The sequence below is a fragment of the Triticum dicoccoides genome, chromosome 5A (genome assembly GCF_002162155.2).
Source record: "Triticum dicoccoides isolate Atlit2015 ecotype Zavitan chromosome 5A, WEW_v2.0, whole genome shotgun sequence".
Lineage (NCBI taxonomy): Eukaryota > Viridiplantae > Streptophyta > Magnoliopsida > Poales > Poaceae > Triticum > Triticum dicoccoides.
This window is the reverse complement of record NC_041388.1, coordinates 427,805,469-427,823,869: the sequence shown is the minus strand read 5'-3', so window position 1 is coordinate 427,823,869 and position 18,401 is coordinate 427,805,469. Positions and strand designations below refer to the sequence as shown.

The following is an 18,401-nucleotide window of genomic DNA, read 5'->3' as shown; positions in this document are numbered from 1 at the left end:
TTCTAGAAGGTTCCGGAGTGGGGCCCACCTGCATGGGGGGACCCACATGGACGTGGGTAGTTGGGGAAAGGCCCCACACCCCTGGTCAAGGCGCACCAAGATCCCCCCTTAGAAGGAATAAGATCATATCCCGAAGGGATAAGATCAAGATCCCTAAAAAGGGGGGATAACAATCGGTGGGGAAGGAAATAATGAGATTTCTTTCCTCCCACCTTGGCCAACGCCCCAATGGACTTGGAGGGCAAGAAACCAGCCCCTCCACCCCTATATATAGTGGGGAGGCGCATGGGAGCTATACACGAAGTTCTGGCACAGCCCTACCTCTCTTCCTACTCCTCCTCTCCCATGGTGCTTGGCGAAGCCCTGCTGGATTGCCACGCTCCTCCACCACCACCACGCCGTTGTGCTGCTGTTGGATGGAGTCTTCCTCAACCTCTCCCTCTCTCCTTGCTGGATCAAGGCGTGGGAGACGTCACCGGGCTGTACGTGTGTTGAACGCGGAGGTGCCGTCCGTTCGGCACTAGGATCATCGGTGATTTGAATCACGACGAGTACGACTCCATCAACCCCGTTCACTTGAACGCTTCCGCTTAGCGATCTACAAGGGTATGTAGATGCACTCTCTTTCTACTCGTTGCTGGTCTCTCCATAGATAGATCTTGGTGACACGTAGGAAAATTTTGAATTTCTGCTACGTTCCCCAACAATAAGGAGATGCGATTCTATGATTGACATCGTACTTAGCAAGCATCTTATGGAAAGCACCATGAATAAAATGTGAACCACCATCAGTCATAAGATATCTAGGGACTCCAAACCTCGGAAAAATAACTTCTTTAAGAATTTTAATAGAAGTGTTATGATCAGCACTACTAGTTGGAATAGCTTCTACCCACTTAGTAATGTAATCAACAGCAACTAAAATATGTGTATAACCATTAGAGGCAGGAAAAGGTCCCATATAATCAAAGCCCCAAACATCAAATGGTTCAATAACAAGAGAATAATTCATAGGCATTTCTTGATGTCTACTAATGTTACCTACTCTTTGGCATTCATCACAAGATAAGACAAACTTACGAGCATCTTTGAAGAGAGTAGGCCAATAAAAACCAGATTGTAGTACCTTGTGTGCAATTCTATCTCCAGCGTGATGTCCTCCATAAGATTCAGAGTGACACTTACGTAGAATCTGTTCATTTTCATGCTCAGGCACACAACGTCTAATAACACCATCTACTCCTTCTTTATAAAGGTGTGGATCATCCCAGAAGTAATGTCTTAAATCATAAAAGAACTTTTTCTTTTGCTGGTATGTGTAACTAGGCGGTATAAATTTAGCAACAATGTAATTAGCATAATCAGCATACCAAGGAGCAGTACAAGAAGCATTGACGACCGCTAATTGTTCATCGGGAAAGCTATCATTAATATGCAGTGGGTCATCAAGAACATTCTCTAACCTAGACAAGTTATCTGCAACGGGGTTCTCGGCTCCCTTTCTATCAATAATATGCAAATCAAATTCTTGGAGCAAGAGAACCCATTTATTGAGTCTAGGCTTAGCATCTTTATTTTCCATAAGATATTTAATAGCAGCATGATCAGTGTGAATAGTAACTTTAGAATCAACGATATAAGGTCTGAACTTATCACATGCAAACACAACTGCTAAGAATTCTTTTTCAGTAGTAGCATAATTTCTCTGGGCAGTATCAAGAGTCTTACTAGCATACTGGATAACATTCAATTTCTTATCAACTCTTTGCCCTACAACAGCACCTACAACATAATCACTAGCATCGCACATAATTTCAAAAGGTAAATTCCAATCAGGAGGCTGGACAATAGGTGCAGTGATCAAAGCTTTCTTAAATATTTCAAATGCTTCTACACAATCATCATCAAAGACAAAAGGAATATCTTTTTGCAATAAGTTAGTCCGAGGCCTAGAGATTTTAGAAAAGTCCTTAATGAACCTCCTATAAAAACCGGCATGACCAAGGAAACTTCTTATACCTTTTATGTCCTTGGGACATGGCATCTTTTCAATAGCATCAACTTTGGCTTTATCAACTTCAATACCTCTCTCAGAGATCTTGTGCCCCGAGACAATGCCTTCATTAACCATAAGGTGACACTTTCCCCAATTCAGGACGAGACTAGTGTCTTCGCATCTCTGCAAAACTCGATCAAGGTTGCTCAAACAATCATCAAAAGAGGATCAATAAATGGAGAAATCATATCCATGAATACCTCACAAATCTTTTCACAAAAATCAGAGAATATAGCCATCATGCATCTCTGAAAGGTAGTAGGTGCCTTACATAAACCAAAAGGCATACGTCTATAAGCAAAAGTACCAAAAGGGCAAGTAAAAGTAGTTTTAGATTGATCCTTCGCTGACACAGGTATCTGAGAGAAACCAGAATAACCATCTAGAAAGCAGAAATGTGTGTGTTTGGATAGTCTTTCTAGCATTTGATCAATAAAAGGTAAAGGGTAATGATCTTTCTTAGTAGCTTTATTTAACTTACGAAATCAATTACCATCCTATAACCTGTAATAATTCTCTGCGGGATCAATTCATCTTTATCATTAGGAACAATGGTAATACCTCCCTTTTTAGGAACACAATGGACAGGACTTACCCATTCACTATCAGCAACGGGATAAATAATACCTGCCTCAAGGAGCTTTAATATCTCCTTTCTTACCACTTCCTTCATCTTGGGATTTAATAGTCTTTGAGGATCTCTAACTGGTTTAGCATCTTTCTCCACTGTAATTTTGTGTTGGCATAATGTGGGATTAATGCCCTTAAGATCATCCGAAGTGTATCCAATAGCTGCTCGGTGCTTCTTCAGAGTTTTCAATAATCTTTCTTCTTCTTTCTCTGAAAGGTTAGCACTAATAATAATAGGATATATTTCCTTTTCATCAAGATAAGCATACTTAAGATTATCAGGTAATGGTTTAAGTTCAAACACGGGATCACCCTTGGGTGGAGGGGGATCCCCAAGAATTTAAACGGGAAGGTTATGTTTCAGCATAGGTTCCTGTTTAAGGAACAGTTCATCTATTTCCTCTCTTTCCTTCATAAACATATCGTTTTCATGGTCTAGCAAATATTGTTCCAACGGATCAGTTGGAGGAACAGCAATGGAGGGAAGACCAATAATTTCATCCTTACTAGGTGGTTCCCTATCACGAGGTTGTCTACTAAACTTAGCAAAATTAAACTCATGAGACATACCATCTATGCCAACAGTGACAGTATTCTTTTCACAATTAATCTTAGCACTAGATGTATTCAAGAAGGGTCTAGCAAAAATAATGGGACAAAAATCATCTTGTGGGGAACCAAGAACAAGAAAATCAGCAGGGTATTTAACCTACCCACACAAAAATTCAACATCCCTAACAATCCCAAAGGGTTTAATGGTATCCCTATTAGCAAGCTTAATAGTAACATCAATGCCTTCTAATTCAATGGGTGCAATGTCATGCATAATTTCTTGGTATAAGGTATAAGGTATTGCACTAGCACTAGCACCCATATCACATAAGCCATGATAACAATGATCTCCTATTTTAACAGAAATAACAGGCATGCCTACGACAGGTCTACGTGTCTTAGTATCTGGCCTAGCAATATTAGCAATCTCACCATAGAAATAAATAACATGCCCATCTAAATCATCATCCAAGAGATCTTTAACCATAGCAAAACTAGGTTCAACATTAATTTGCTCAGGAGGTGTATAAGTCCTAGTATTACTCTTACGAATAATAGTCGAAGCTTTAACATGATCCTTTATCCTAACAGGAAAAGGAGGTTTTTCAACATAAGTAGTAGGAACAATAGGATCACTATAGGTAATAGTCTTTTCTTCGACTGTAATAGGTGCAACTACTTTCATTTCAACAGGAGGATTATATTTAAGCCACTTCTCTTTAGGGAGATCAATGTGAGTAGCAAAAGATTCACAGAAAGAAGCTACTATCTCAGAGTCAAGTCCATACTTAGCGCTAAATCCACGGAAAGCATCGGTATCCATAAAAGATTTAACACAATCGAACTTAGGTGTCATACCTGACTCCTTACCATCGTCGGAACCCCAATCTTCAGAGTTGCATTTAATTCTTTCCAATAAGTCCCATTTGAAATCAATAGTCTTCAGCATATAAGAGCCAGCACAGGAAGTATCGAGTAGGTTGCGATTATCAAGAGAAAGCCGAGCATAAAAGTTTTGAATAATCATTTCCCGAGAGAGCTCATGATTGGGGCATGAATATAACATTGACTTAAGCCTCCCCCAAGCTTGAGCTATGCTTTCTCCTTCATGAGGCCAGAAATTATATATGTAATTACGATCACGATGAACAAGATGCATAGGATACAACTTCTGGTGAAATTCCAACTTCAATCGCTTATAATTCCAAGATCTCGTATCATCACATAGCCTATACCATGTTAATGCATCTCCCTTCAAATATGAAGGGAAGACCTTACTTTTGACAACATCATCGGGAATACCTACAAGCTTAAATAATCCACAAACTTCATCCACAAAGATAAGGTGTAAATCAGGATGCAATGTTCCATCTCCTGCAAATGGATTAGCTAGCAGTTTCTCTATCATACCCGAAGGAATCTCAAAGTAAATATTTCCATAAAGTTCAGTAGGTTGAGGAGAAACTCTTTGCTCTTCTGGTTGGGGTGAAGATACCCCAAACAAGCCCCTCAAAGGATTAGTTTCCATAGTGACAAGTAACAGAAAATTTCAGCACACTATATAAATGTTTCCTTACCAAGTTCCACTCACCAAAAGCGCTACACTCCCCGGCAACAGCGCCAGAAAAGAGTCTTGATGACCCACAAGTGTAGGGGATCAATCGTAGTCCTTTCGATAAGTAAGAGTGTCGAACCCAACGAGGATCAGAAGGAAATGATAAGTGGTTTTTGGTAAAGTTTTCTCTGCAAGCACTGAAATTGTAGGTGATAGATAGTTTTGTGATAAGATGAATAGTAACGAGTAACAAATAAATAAAGTAAATAAAGTGCGGCAAGGTGGCCCAATCCTTTATGTAGCAAAGGATAAGCCTGGACAATTTCTAATAATGAGAAAGGAGCTCCCGAGGACACATGGGAATTATCGTCAAGCTAGTTTTCATCACGTTCATATGATTCACGTTCGGTACTTTGATAATTTGATATGTGGGTGGACCGGTACTTGGGTACTGCCCTTACTTGGACAAGCATCCCACTTATGATTAACCCCTATTGCAAGCGTCAACAACTACAAAAGAAGTATTAAGGTAAACCTAACCACAACATTAAACAAATGGATCCATATCAGCCCCTAACGAAGCAACACATAAACTAGGGTTTAAGCTTCTGTCACTCTAGCAACCCATCATCTACTTATACTTCCCCATGCCTTCCTCTAGGCCCAAATAATGGTGAAGTGTCATGTAGTCTACGTTCACATAACACCACTAGAGGAAAAGACAACATACATCTCATCAAAATATCGAACGAATACCAAATTCACATGACTACTAATAGCAAGACTTCACCTATGTCCTCAGGAACAAACGTAACTACTAACAAAGCATATTCATGTTCATAATCAGAGGAGTAATAAGATGCATAAAGGATCTGAACATATGATCTTCCACCAAGTAAACCAATTAGCATCAACTACAAGGAGTAATCAACACTACTAGCAACCCACAGGTACCAATTTGTGGTTTTGATACAAGATTGGATACAAGAGATGAACTAGGGTTTTGAGAGGAGATGGTGCTAGTGAAGATGTTGATGGATATTGACCCCCTCACGATGAGAGGATCGTTGGTGATAATGTTGGTGATGATTTCCCCCTCCCGGAGAGAACTGTCCCCGGCAGAACAGCTCCGCCAGAGCCCTAGATTGGTTCCGCCAAGGTTCCGCCTTGTGGCGGCAGAGTTTCGTCACGTAAGCTTGCCCACGATTTTTTTCAGGGTAAAAGCTCTAATATAGCAGAAGATGGACACCGGAGGCCCACCAGGGGACCCAGGAGATAGGGGGCGCGCCCTGTAGGGGGGGCGCCCTCCACTCTCCTGGACAGGGTGTGGGCCCCCTGGTGTATTTCTTTCGCTAAAAATTCTTATTAATTCCAAAAAGATGTTTTGTGGAGTTTCAGGACTTTTGGAGGTGTGCAGAATAGGTTTCCAATGTTTGCTCCTTTTCCAGCCAGAATTCCAGCTGCCGGCATTCCCCCTCTTCATGGTAAACCTTGTAAAATAAGAGAGAATAGCCATAAGTATTGAGATATAATGTGTATAACAGCCCATAATGCAATAAATATTGATATAAAAGCATGATGCAAAATGGATGTATCAATCCCCGACATTAGCCCCCAGTTTAATTTGGATTCATCCATGTTAAACTGATCCTGTAAAATGAACACAAGAACAATTTTGACAGATTATGCTCCGGGTTAAGAACTCTTGTAAGCCGGCACCTGATCATCCTTTACTCCTTGGTATTTCCTTCTTCTAGAAAATCCGGGTCAATAGGCCAGCTTCATAATCAATTTGCTGACATTGGTTTCTCACAGAAAAAACATTGGTCATGAAATACTCATCTGATTTTCAGCCAGCTTGAAGATGTAGAACTTGCTGGTTTATCATTGCCAAAATATTCGGTTTGTAAATATTAATAGCACAGGGTCATAATTGTTGCTAACATCAAACTTGAAAATGTACCTCCCTTATATGCATATCACTTGTAGCCCGCAAGTCTTAAGAAGGTAGCGTAGTAACAGCTTAAGACTTGCTTCAATATAGAAGTTGCAACCTTGAAGAAATCCAAGTTATTCATCTCAGTCACTAGTCAAAACTGAATATGCCACATATGTAGCCCCCAAGTGCCGGGTTGTCATGCTTGCAGCAACCTGGGACTTGTAATTGCCTTATGCTCATAAAAACTTCAGCCAGTGTAGCCCCCAAGGGCCAGGTCATTATGCAATAATGAGCAAGGACTTTGTAGATATAATCATGTAGACTTGAACAACAACGTGTAGCCCCCAAGGACCGGCTCAGTAGGATAATGCTGAGCTGGGACTTTGTATATAATTCATTGATAATAACATCATATGATGTAATCTCCGCCATGAGGCTTGAACCCACGTCCACAAGGTTAAGAGCTTTGTACTCTACCAACTAAGTGGTGGATCTTTCAATATAATGGATTAAGGCTTGTGTACCCTGAATATTTAACAGGAGCAATTGGTAGCCTCCAAGGGCTGGCTCATTACAATGTGATGAGTCGGGTCTTCAATAAGTTGAGCGAAAAATGACTTTGCATTAGCCCCCAAGTATCATGGTGCATGCTGGTAGTGACATGGGACTTGCATATTTGACGTAATCTCAAATTGAATAATGTAGCCCCCAAGTGCTGGGTCGTAAGCCCGCAGTGACTCGGGACTATTCCCTCCATTGTAAAATAAATCATGTCCATTGATAAAATAATAGCCATTGCACCGAAGCGACTTTCAAGACCATATCAATGCAGTAAGGGTGATAACCCCAAAACTTAGAAGACAATGCTTCCAAGTATTTAATATCATCATATAGTGGTGACTTATCATCCAAAGCCAGGCCGGGTTAACAGAAACCACGGGTATGCTTCAAATATGAGCTGTGAGAACTGAGGCTACATGGCCTGAATCACTTTAAACCATAAGGCAAGATAGTATAAAAAAGAACCGAAAAACTGTTCAAAAAAATCAAGCCAAAAAGAGAAAAAAACGAGGCTATGCTTCAAATACGAGCAGGAAGCCGGACCAAAAGGGTTAATAGCTATGATTCGAATATGATCAGGAAGCCCCCAAATGGTTTTTGGCATTGCGCCGATCAAAGGGGTACTGACAGCTATGATTCGAATATGATCAGGAAGCCCCCCAGTGACCATAATGGTTAATGGCTATGATTCGAATACAATCAGGAAGCCGGACCAAAAGGGTTAATGGCTATGATTCGAATACGACCAAGCCCCCAAGTGGTTTGTGATGTTTAACGACTATGGTTCGAATACGACCAAGAAGCCGGACCAAGAGGGTTAACGGCTATGATTCGAATACGATCAAGCCCCCTAGTGATCAAAGTGTTTTAACGGCTATGGTTCGAATACGACCAGGAAGCCGGACCAAAGGGTTAATAGCTATGATTCAAATACGACCAAGCCCCCAAATGATCAAAGTGTTTAATGGCTATGGTTTAAATATGACCAGGAAGCCGGACCAAAAGGGTTAATGGCTATGATTCGAATACGATTAAGCCCCCAAGTGATCAAAGTGTTTAATGGCTATGATTCGAATACGACCAGGAAGACGGACCAAAAGGGTTAACGGCTATGATTCGAATACGATCAAGCCCCCAAGTGATCATTGAGGTAGGGTACCTATGTTTGAGTTGTGCTTTGCAACAGACTCTCTTTGGTCCCTACAATTTTTTCTGAGAACTCGAGCTTTGCGAGAGATAAATTCTTCTTGAGCCAGAATTTTAAACCGGATATTGAGAGCTTCAAAACTTTGTGAGAGACAAATTTTTCTTGAGTCAGATATTAAACCAGATATTTGAGATCTTCAGTGAGAGACAGATTTCCCTTGAGCCGGATTTTAAACCGGATATTTGAGAGCTTCAGTGAGAGACAGATTTCCATTTTGTTGTAAACAACTTGTCCTGCATTGAGGAACTTGCAAGCCAGAGTAATTTCTATTTTAAAGAAAGCAATATATAATATAAAAATATACTAGATGGATTTCACCTGATACGTCAGGCCAGCATTTATCCACCGTGGAATTGATGATCACCACGGTGAAGCTAAAATCAATCACGGCCGAGTCGGCCGCGGGCACGAACAGATGAACCGGCCGCGGCGTTGTAAGCCAGCGCGGTCGGGCGAGGCAATTGCAGGTGCGGTAAGCCGCGCGAATGAGTGAGTCAACCGCATCATGGCATGGTCAGATGCTAGCACATGATAATGGTGGCGCGAGCTATACATCGATGATATGATCATCACTCTTGCAGTGAACAATTGTCCTGCGTAAACAACATTGCAGACCGAGGCAAAGATAAATTGTTCTTTGACAAAAACAATATATGCTAAAAAAACTTAGATGTATATCACCTGATTTGTTCGGATGACAAATGAGTCGTATATAGCATCAGCGCATCACCTCCGATAACTCCAGCGGTTATTGAGCCAAACTCTCAAGGCCGTGGCGGAGGTGGCGGCTCAGAACATGCTCTCCAGGTCGTGTTTGATTAATCCGGCTCTCCGTTTTTTAAGCACTTTGACCATTTTAACTTTCTTGTCTCTCAACTGGCCTCCTTTTATCTTTTTTTTCTTCAACCAACAGAAGTAAAGCAACATGGTGCGGGAGCGCGACAGTGGGGTGAACCGGCACGGCGATTTGAGGAAACAACATGAGGCCGTGGCAACTCACGGCGCAGGGGACTCAACGGGGCGGCTCATGCGAAGTGAGGTGGCTTTAAAAGGTGGAAGACACGGCTTTATCGCAGTGCGAGTTGCGCGGGCGAGACAAGATGAAGCGGAAACAGCGAGCCACGGTGACAACTGGGGATGGGGGCGATTTGGTGGGGCAAAGCGGCGGCGGCTCTGGCCAGTGGCGACTCACGGCCATGGTGACCTTGACACGCGGGCGAAGAATCGGGGCGACACAACCCGAGCGGCTCACAGCAACGCCGTCGAGGGGGAGGCCACGGGGGTGAAACCACGAAGAGGCATCTGCAAGGCAGAGTCATGGCAGAACAGCATCAGTGACGGCTCGAGGTCACCCACGACGGGGCGGCCCGTGGGGTCGCATTGGTCACGGCGAGTCGCCAAGGCGAGGGGAAAACACCCGGCGGCTCATGGCAACAATGCCGACGGCTCTCAGGTCCAGCAGAAGTGAGGTGAGGCGTGGTGATGGCGAGTCACGACGGCGATTCAGGAGGAAACCTGAGGTGGCTTGGTGATGGCGACTTGGCAGTTGCGGCTGCTTGAGGTCGTAAAGATGGCGGAGGAGTCTCGAAAGCATGCACGATGGCTCGGCGCATCACGAGCCCATGCAGAGAAGCAGGGGAATGGTCGCCGCAGCTGTTGAAGGGCGGACTCGAAGACGGTCCATCGCGGCCCTTTGCAGATGGTGGCGGCTTAGGCGTGATGGAGACAGCGTCCCAGCATAGATGCAGTGGAGGCGGGGCGCCGGCGGGTCGTGGCGACTCGGTGGCGCTCAAGCAGGAGCGACTCGGATAGCCATTGATACGTCTCCAACGTATCTACTTTTCGAAACACTTTTGCCCTTGTTTTGGACTCTAACTTGCATGATTTGAATGAAACTAACCCGGACTAATGCTGTTTTCAGCAGAACTGCCATGATGTTGTTTTATGTGTAGAAAGCAAAAGTTCTCGGAATGTCCTGAAAATCCACGGCGGCACTTTTTGGAAAATATAAAAAATACTGGCGAAAGAATCAAGACCAGGGGGTCCACACCCTGTCCATGAGGGTGGGGGCGCGCCCCCTCCCCCTGGGCGCGCCCCCTGTCTCGTGGGCCCCCTGGACCTCCACCGACCTCAACTCCAACTCCATATATTCACGTTCGGGGAGAAAAAAATCAGAGAGAAAGTTTCATCGCGTTTTACGATACAGAGCCGCCGCCAAGCCCTAATCTCTCTCGGGAGGGCTGATCTGGAGTCCGTTCGGGGCTCAGGAGAGGGGGATTCGTCGCCGTCGTCATCATCAACCATCCTCCATCACCAATTTCATGATGCTCACCGCCGTGCGTGAGTAATTCCATCGTAGGCTTGCTGGACGATGATGGGTTGGATGAGATTTACCATGTAATCAAGTTAGTTTTGTTAGGGTTTGATCCCTAGTATCCACTATGTTCTGAGATTGATGTTGCTATGACTTTGCTATGCTTAATGCTTGCCACTTGGGCCCGAGTGCCATGATTTCAGATCTGAACCTATTATGTTTTCATGAATATATGTGTGTTCTTGATCCTATCTTGCAAGTCTATAGTCACCTATTATGTGTTATGATCCGACAACCCCGAAGTGACAATAATCGGGATACTTCTCGGTGATGACCGTAGTTTGAGGAGTTCATGTATTCACTATGTGCTAATGCTTCGTTCCGGTTCTCTATTAAAAGGAGGCCTTAATATCCCTTAGTTTCCGCTAGGACCCCGCTGCCACGGGAGGGTAGGACGAAAGATGTCATGCAAGTTCTTTTCCATAAGCACGTATGACTATTTACGGAATACATGCCTACATTACATTGATGAACTGGAGCTAGTTCTGTGTCACCCTATGTTATAGCTATTACATGAGGAACCGCATCCGGCATAATTATCCATCACTGGTCCATTGCCTACAAGCTTTTCACATATTGTTCCTCGCTTATTTACTTTTCCGTTGCTATTGTTATAATCACTACGAAAGCCAAAAATATTACTTTTGCTACCGTTACCTATATTATCATATTACTTTGCTACTAAATACTTTGCTGCAGATACTAAGTTATCCAGGTGTGGTTGAATTGACAACTCAACTGCTAATACTCAAGAACTTGTTGAGTAATCATAGATAGCAGGAAAGTCTATGTTGGTTGCATTTAATTATTCAGTTTTAGTACAGGTGCTGTTCAAGAATGGCAGAACCATTTTCTACCAAAGCTCACTGTACTAAAGGCTTATCCAATGCCATAGCAGAGCCGATCAAAGAGGCACTAACGGACAGGGGTCTCGCAAAGTACATCATGAATTTCCATGTCTCAATGTGGCAGTGTAAAACTGTAGGTTCCATGGCTCAAAAAAAGCTAAGTGATTTGAATCTAAAATAAACATAGGTTTATTACCTATAAGGCCATCCCCAGGAACATCAATCTCTACACCAGCAAGCACATGACCATTCCCGTCGATCTCACACAAGTAAAAAGGCGGAAGCAATGCACATTGTGCTGCCACAGTTCCAAAATTGGAAGAACAAAGGACACCAGAGCACACATTCTAGGTAAACGAAGTAATTGCACAATACGAAGCAGGAAAGAATATATGTAAGCAGAAATAACAGCAGGCAATAGCACCAATAAGAACACAAAAAAGCAAAATGTCACACCACACGTTACACACACAGTTAGAACCGGTTAAATTACTTGATTTGCAACAAGTATAAAGAATATAAGTAAAGGAGGAAGTTGGAACCTTAGCAAGTTGATCAGAGGAGTGCAAATATGGACGATGAACCAGGAGATGAGCTGACTGCTGACACCAACCGTAGAAAAGAAACCCTGCAACAGATGTAGATGCAGGAAAATATGAGAGCTCACTCTCGTAGAGCAAGACCAAGCACATATGCCAAATGGAAAGAGAAAAGCAAACAGATGACACACAAATAGTTCAGGCCAGCATTGAAGGCAGAAACAAGAGCATTAAAGCATAGGGAAAAGGTGCAAGCAGCATACAAACAAAACATACAAACGTGCATATCATACAGCTGGAAAGGAAATAAGCGATAGAAGACAAACAAAATGGACTCAAACAATAATTACCAAGAGCACACAAATAAATAGTATAAGGTAAGAGGATAAAACATTCCATGCACAATAAAACAGTTCTACCAAGAACGCTAAAGACACTATGTTAGAGGAACAAAATGTATTGAAACAGTAAACAATTAGCAGGGAAAGTACTAATAATAATCACCTTCACAAGATGAAAGAAAGCAGATGAGGCCCTTGACGAGATCAACAGCACCAGAATCCCAAGAACAGACCTAGAAGAAAACAGTTCATAAATTAGGACACAACCAAGCTTTCTACCCACAAGGAAACTCTTCTACCAAGAATGCTAAAAACAGTTTATACAACAGCACGAGCAGAAGGGAATAGGACATATCTTAACCCCAAATAGAAAAATGATTCTAAGCACGACCGCATTTCATCGAATAGGTAGAAAGCAAGCGAGAAAAAAGTGGCTCACCTCTGACGAAACGTAAATCGCACAGTTCAGACCGACGCAAGAATCAAGAATTAGATCCTGCAAAGAAGAGAGAGGAATCAGTTACACTTGGGTTGTTTTTTCTCTTAAAGAGGATTGAATCCTAACCCTAGAGCGAGAGGAAAAAAGAAAGAAGGAGAGGCAGGGGCGAAGAGGCATACCAGAGGAGGAGCATGAGGAGCAGGCCTCCACGGCCAGAGCGCCGCCGACCGCCATGGGAGAGATTAGATCCTGCAAAGAAGAGAGAGGAATTAGTTACACTTGGGCGGGCGCGTCGCCGCCTGGTCGTCCTCCTTCTCATGCATCTGCCCCTCCCTCTCCTCACGCCCCACGACCCGCGCGCTGGCGCCAACGGGGAGAGGAGCCACTGATATGGCAAAATGCTAACCTGATCCCCAGCATAGTCGATGAGCAGGCCAACCTTGCTCTGCAGGTCCTGGTCGCCGAATAGCCGGACGCCGTGCCGCAGCAGCTGCAGCGTGGGATAGATGAACGACAGCAGCCCGCCCGCACCAGCTGCAGTGTGGTGCAGATGAACACGAACAACACTTAACAAATATATATTCACTTCTTAACTAATGGTAAAGAACTGCCATTGATGGATTTAGCAAGCGGTCAATTGGTAAGCTGCGCCTAATTATCAAACGTGATGTCTGTGATCTTATTAAATAATTCCTCTTATACATCGAATATAATCAAGTAGGAAAACCTGTAGGTACCATACCAAATAGATGGTCTACGGTAATCAGCTTGGTATAAACTGGGAAACAATGATCTAACACGTGAAACTAAGCCATTAAAATTGTAGAAATATAATAGATATAGTTCATGGGGGTTTGAAAACATACCAAGCTAGCATTTGAGACATGCAGAAGAGATGTATATCTGTATAAGATACGATTTCTAAACTTACCAAGGTTAGTAAGCCAAGGAACAGAATAGGAATCTCTAATGAACACGCAAAAGGGAAATGAAAAATTACAAATTATGTCATTACTCGCACTCAAACGTAAGTAATTTATTCTTGGACATAAGGCTTCTTTGAGGGAACATGCATAACCTCTCCAACATAGGCCATGAACAAAAATACAATGAAGAGCAGAAGCAAGCATAACCCACCTCGACCAAAGCAACGATCAATCAACAGCAGGAAACACAACCTCGCATTTTGGTCACTACACGCGCATTTTATCAAACAGCTCACAGGCAAGCATAAGAAGTATATCCTAAGATTGATGTTGAAGGCGGAATGGTGGGTAGAAGGACACATAAGGTAGAGATCAAATCAAGAGCAGAAGGAAAAACGATGGGAGAAGCTCACCTTGGCATAGGCCGCCTGCATCCACCATTGAACGCCATGTCCTGCTGACAGCCGCACAAACAAATATTGGAAGGGGAGCAGGGTACTGAAAGAAAGGGAGTAAAAAAAAGGAAGAAGAGAAGAATTGTTGTGTACCTGAAGCCTAAGGCGGACGCTCGGCTGCACCGGCTGCTCCTGCTTATTTTGTTGAGCAGCCATGACGAGGAAGAGGTCGAGCAGAGCACCCGCGTACTGGAGGAGAGACGGTGAGGTAGATGATGAGGCAGCCGTTTTGGGTCTTCGAGCTGCCCGATGCCGATCCCTTCTCCATCGGTCCGCTGTCCGCCTCTCTTGCTGAGCGCCTCCGGATCAATCCAGCTCCGGCCGACTGGCCCTGCCGTCGCTGGCGACATCACCCTGTCCCAGCGTACCTACCTCCTACTCTCCTCCAGTCGTCCCTCCGACTGCGCATCCGTGCGAGCTCCGGCAGCCCTGCTCCCCCTTGACTGCGACGTTGGCGCCCGCCACCCTCCTCTACCGCCCGCCCGCGCTCTCTCTCCCAGCCCACGTTCGAGGCGAAGTCCATGGGGTGGCCGACGGATCCGGCGACCCATCGGAAGGAGGAGGAGGTGGTTGGAGGGAGCGGCGGCGGGTGAGGACGAGGGAGGGAGGAGCGAGGGGCGCGGGGCTGTGGATTGGGGCTAGGGTTAGGGAGCGGCGGTGGGTGAGACGAGGGAGGGAGGGAGGGAGGGAGGAGCGAGGGGTGCGGGGCTGTGGATTGGGGCGCCGTTTTCTACCTCGCGTGCTACGGTGTTTTTTTCCTTCGCGTGGTGCGCTGCACCCCCACGCGCGGGCACGGTGTGGTGGTCTTTTTTCCCTCGCGTGGTACCGTGCGCTCGAGGCCTTCGTTGTGACTACCACTCTAGGAGGCTTTATATGTTAGATTGAGTGACTCGACTTGGCACATGTTCATGCATGTAGTTGAAACAAATCAACATAGCCTTCATGATATTTATGTTCATGGTAGATTATATCCTACTCATGCTTGTACTCGGTGTGAATTAATTTTAATGCATGTTTATGACCGTTGTCGCTCTCTCAGTTGGTCGTTTCCCAGTCTTTTGCTAGCCTTCACATGTACTAAGCGGGAATACTGCTTGTGCATCCAAACTCCATAAACCCCAAAGTTGTTCCATATGAGTCCACCATACCTTCCTATATGCAGTATTTACATGCCGTTCCAAGTAAATTTGTATGTGCCAAACTCCAAATCTTCAAATGAAATTCTGTTTTGTATGCTCGAGCAGCTCGTGTTCAACTAGGGCTGCCTATATCTTCCTTGCTAGGTGGGTTATTCTCAAAAGGAGTGGACTCCGCTCCTCATTCACGAGAAAGGGCCGGTAACCGGGATGCCCAGTCCCATCATCCAAAAAGATCAAAGCAAATCAAAATAATTAAACAAAACTCCCCCGAGGCTGTTGTTAGTTGGAGGCACTCGTTGTTTCGACAAAGCCATGGATTGATACTTGTTGGTGGTTAGGGGAGTATAAACCTTTAGCATTCTGTTTGGGAACTGCCTATAGTGCATGTAGTATGGAAGATACAACAATCTCATAGTTGTTGCATTGACAGCAAAAGTATGCCGCTCAAAATGTTATTCAATCTCTATTTTAAAATCGAGCTCTGGCACCTCTACAAGTCCCTGCTTCCCTCTGTGAAGGGCTTATCTATTTACTTTTATGTTGAGTCATCATCCCTCTTATTAAAAAGCACCCGCTGGAGAGCACACTGGCATTTGGATTCATTACTATTGGTTATATTGGGTATGACTTGACTGGATCTCTTTTACCATGAATTACAATGTTTAGTCAGTCATTGATCTTTAAAGGTGCTCTGCACTTATGTTTTGCGGTCTCAGAAAGGGGTAGCGAGATACCATTTTGTTATATCATGTTATGATTGTTTTGAGAAAGTGTTGTCATCCGAGTTTTATTATTATGGCTCGCTAGCTGATTATGCTATTGATATGAGTAATTGTGAGACCTAAGTGTTATTATAAGTATGGTTAGTTCATAATATTTGCTGAAACCTGAATGATGGCTTTGCATATTTACAACAACAAGAGCAAACAGAGTTTGTAAAAAATTTTCTTTTTCACTTTCAGTTTATCAACTGAATTGCTTGAGGACAAGCAAATGTTTAAGCTTGGGGGAGTTGATACGCTCCAACGTATCTACTTTTCCAAACACTTTTGCCCTTGTTTTGGACTCTAACTTGCATGATTTGAATGAAATTAACCCGGACTGACGCTGTTTTCAGCAGAACTGCCATGATGTTGTTTTATGTGTAGAAAGCAAAAGTTCTCGGAATGTCCTGAAAATCCACGGAGGCACTTTTTGGACAATATAAAAAATACTGGCGAAAGAATCAAGACCAGGGGGCCCACACCCTGTCCACGAGGGTGGGGGGCGTGCCCCCTCCCCCTGGGCGCGCCCCCTGTCTCGTGGGCCCCCTGGACCTCCACCGACCTCAACTCCAACTCCATATATTCACGTTCGGGGAGAAAAAAATCAGAGAGAAAGTTTCATCGCGTTTTACGATACGGAGCCGCCGCCAAGCCCTAATCTCTCTCGGGAGGGCTGATCTGGAGTCCGTTCGGGGCTCCGGAGAGGGGGATTCGTTGCCGTCGCCATCATCAACCATCCTCCGTCACCAATTTCATGATGCTCACCGCCGTGCATGAGTAATTCCATTATAGGCTTGCTGGACGGTGATGGGTTTGATGAGATTTACCATATAATCAAGTTAGTTTTGTTAGGGTTTGATCCCTAGTATCCATTATGTTCTGAGATTGATGTTGCTATGACTTTGCTATGCTTAATGCTTGTCACTAGGGCCCGAGTGCCATGATTTCAGATCTGAACCTATTATGTTTTCATGAATATATGTGTGTTCTTGATCCTATCTTGCAAGTCTATAGTCACCTATTATGTGTTATGATCCGACAACCTCGAAGTGACAATAATCGGGATACTTGTCGGTGATGACCGTAGTTTGAGGAGTTCATGTATTCACTATGTGCTAATTCTTTGTTCCGGTTCTCTATTAAAAGGAGGCCTTAATATCCCTTAGTTTCCGCTAGGACCCCGCTGCCACGGGAGGGTAGGACAAAAGATGTCATGCAAGTTCTTTTCCATAAGCACGTATGACTATTTACGGAATACATGCCTACATTACATTGATGAATTGGAGCTAGTTCTATGTCACCCTATGTTATAGCTATTACATGAGGAATCGCATCCGGCATAATTATCCATCACTGGTCCATTGCCTACGAGCTTTTCACATATTGTTCTTTGCTTATTTACTTTTCTGTTGCTATTGTTACAATCACTACAAAACCCAAAAATATTACTTTTGCTACCGTTACCTTTATAATCATATTACTTTGCTACTAAATACTTTGCTGCAGATACTAAGTTATCTAGGTGTGGTTGAATTGACAACCCAACTGCCAATACTCAAGAATATTCTTTGGCTCCCCTTGTGTCGAATCAATAAATTTGGGTTGAATACTTTACCCTCGAAAGCTGTTGCGATCCCCTACACTTGTGGGTTATCAGCCATAGGTGCGGCGGCTCGGTGGCGCACCTGCTGGCCGTGGTCGTGGCCGTAGCACCGAGGGTGTTGATGTAGTCACCGATGGAGGGCGTGACGATGGCTCAAGGAAGAGGCGGATGGCCGGTCGGCGCTCGTGGCGGTGAGCCGGCACATCAGAGTCAGCGGGCTTCGCCAGCGGCGGGTCACATCTACGGCGACTTGGACGCAGCTATATCTTGGAGCAGGCAAGACACGCAGGGGCGAGTAATGGTGGAGACACAGCCGGCCCCCAAGGTAGCGGCGACTTGGAATAGATGACAACCCGTGCTGCAAAGGAGGTGATGGTGAAGCCAGGGAGGCTCTCCCTCACTATGGTTGAGATGGGCAATGGAGGCGGCTCACGGCGCAGCCGGATTATGGCAGAAGCGGAGGCAAGGCTCGT

At 44.3% G+C, this 18,401-nt stretch overlaps 1 protein-coding gene across 3 annotated transcripts; it reads right to left on the bottom strand.

Annotated features, from left to right (window-relative positions):
* Positions 1-6,232: 6,232 nt before the first annotated feature.
* On the bottom strand, positions 6,233-15,077 carry LOC119302067. 3 transcript variants are annotated; one of them, XM_037579085.1, is made up of 8 exons: positions 14,516-15,077; positions 14,381-14,424; positions 13,448-13,575; positions 13,221-13,290; positions 13,042-13,098; positions 12,766-12,835; positions 12,265-12,350; positions 6,233-6,283 (listed from the first exon to the last, which is right to left on the bottom strand). In XM_037579085.1, the coding sequence occupies exons 1-5, from the start codon at positions 14,770-14,772 to the stop codon at positions 13,085-13,087; spliced, it is 513 nt and encodes a 170-aa protein (XP_037434982.1). In that variant the 5' UTR covers positions 14,773-15,077; the 3' UTR covers positions 6,233-6,283; positions 12,265-12,350; positions 12,766-12,835; positions 13,042-13,084. The 3 variants fall into 3 exon arrangements, with proteins under 3 accessions (XP_037434982.1, XP_037434981.1, XP_037434983.1); XM_037579084.1 differs by lacking the exon at positions 6,233-6,283 and having other exon boundaries at positions 11,543-12,350; XM_037579086.1 differs by lacking the exon at positions 6,233-6,283 and having other exon boundaries at positions 11,543-12,350; positions 14,381-14,421.
* Between the last annotated feature and the right edge of the window lie 3,324 nt (positions 15,078-18,401).

Excerpts from the sequence above, each read along its gene's own strand:
- LOC119302067 (XM_037579085.1), bottom strand. The coding sequence starts at position 14,772 with ATGTCGCCAGCGACGGCAGGGCCAGTCGGCCGGAGCTGGATTGATCCG. Across the intron at positions 14,425-14,515 it reads GCGTCCGCCTTAGGCTTCAG|CAGGACATGGCGTTCAATGG; the intron begins GTACACAACAAT and ends TGCGGCTGTCAG. Across the intron at positions 13,576-14,380 it reads TGCAGGCGGCCTATGCCAAG|CTGGTGCGGGCGGGCTGCTG; the intron begins GTGAGCTTCTCC and ends ACCACACTGCAG.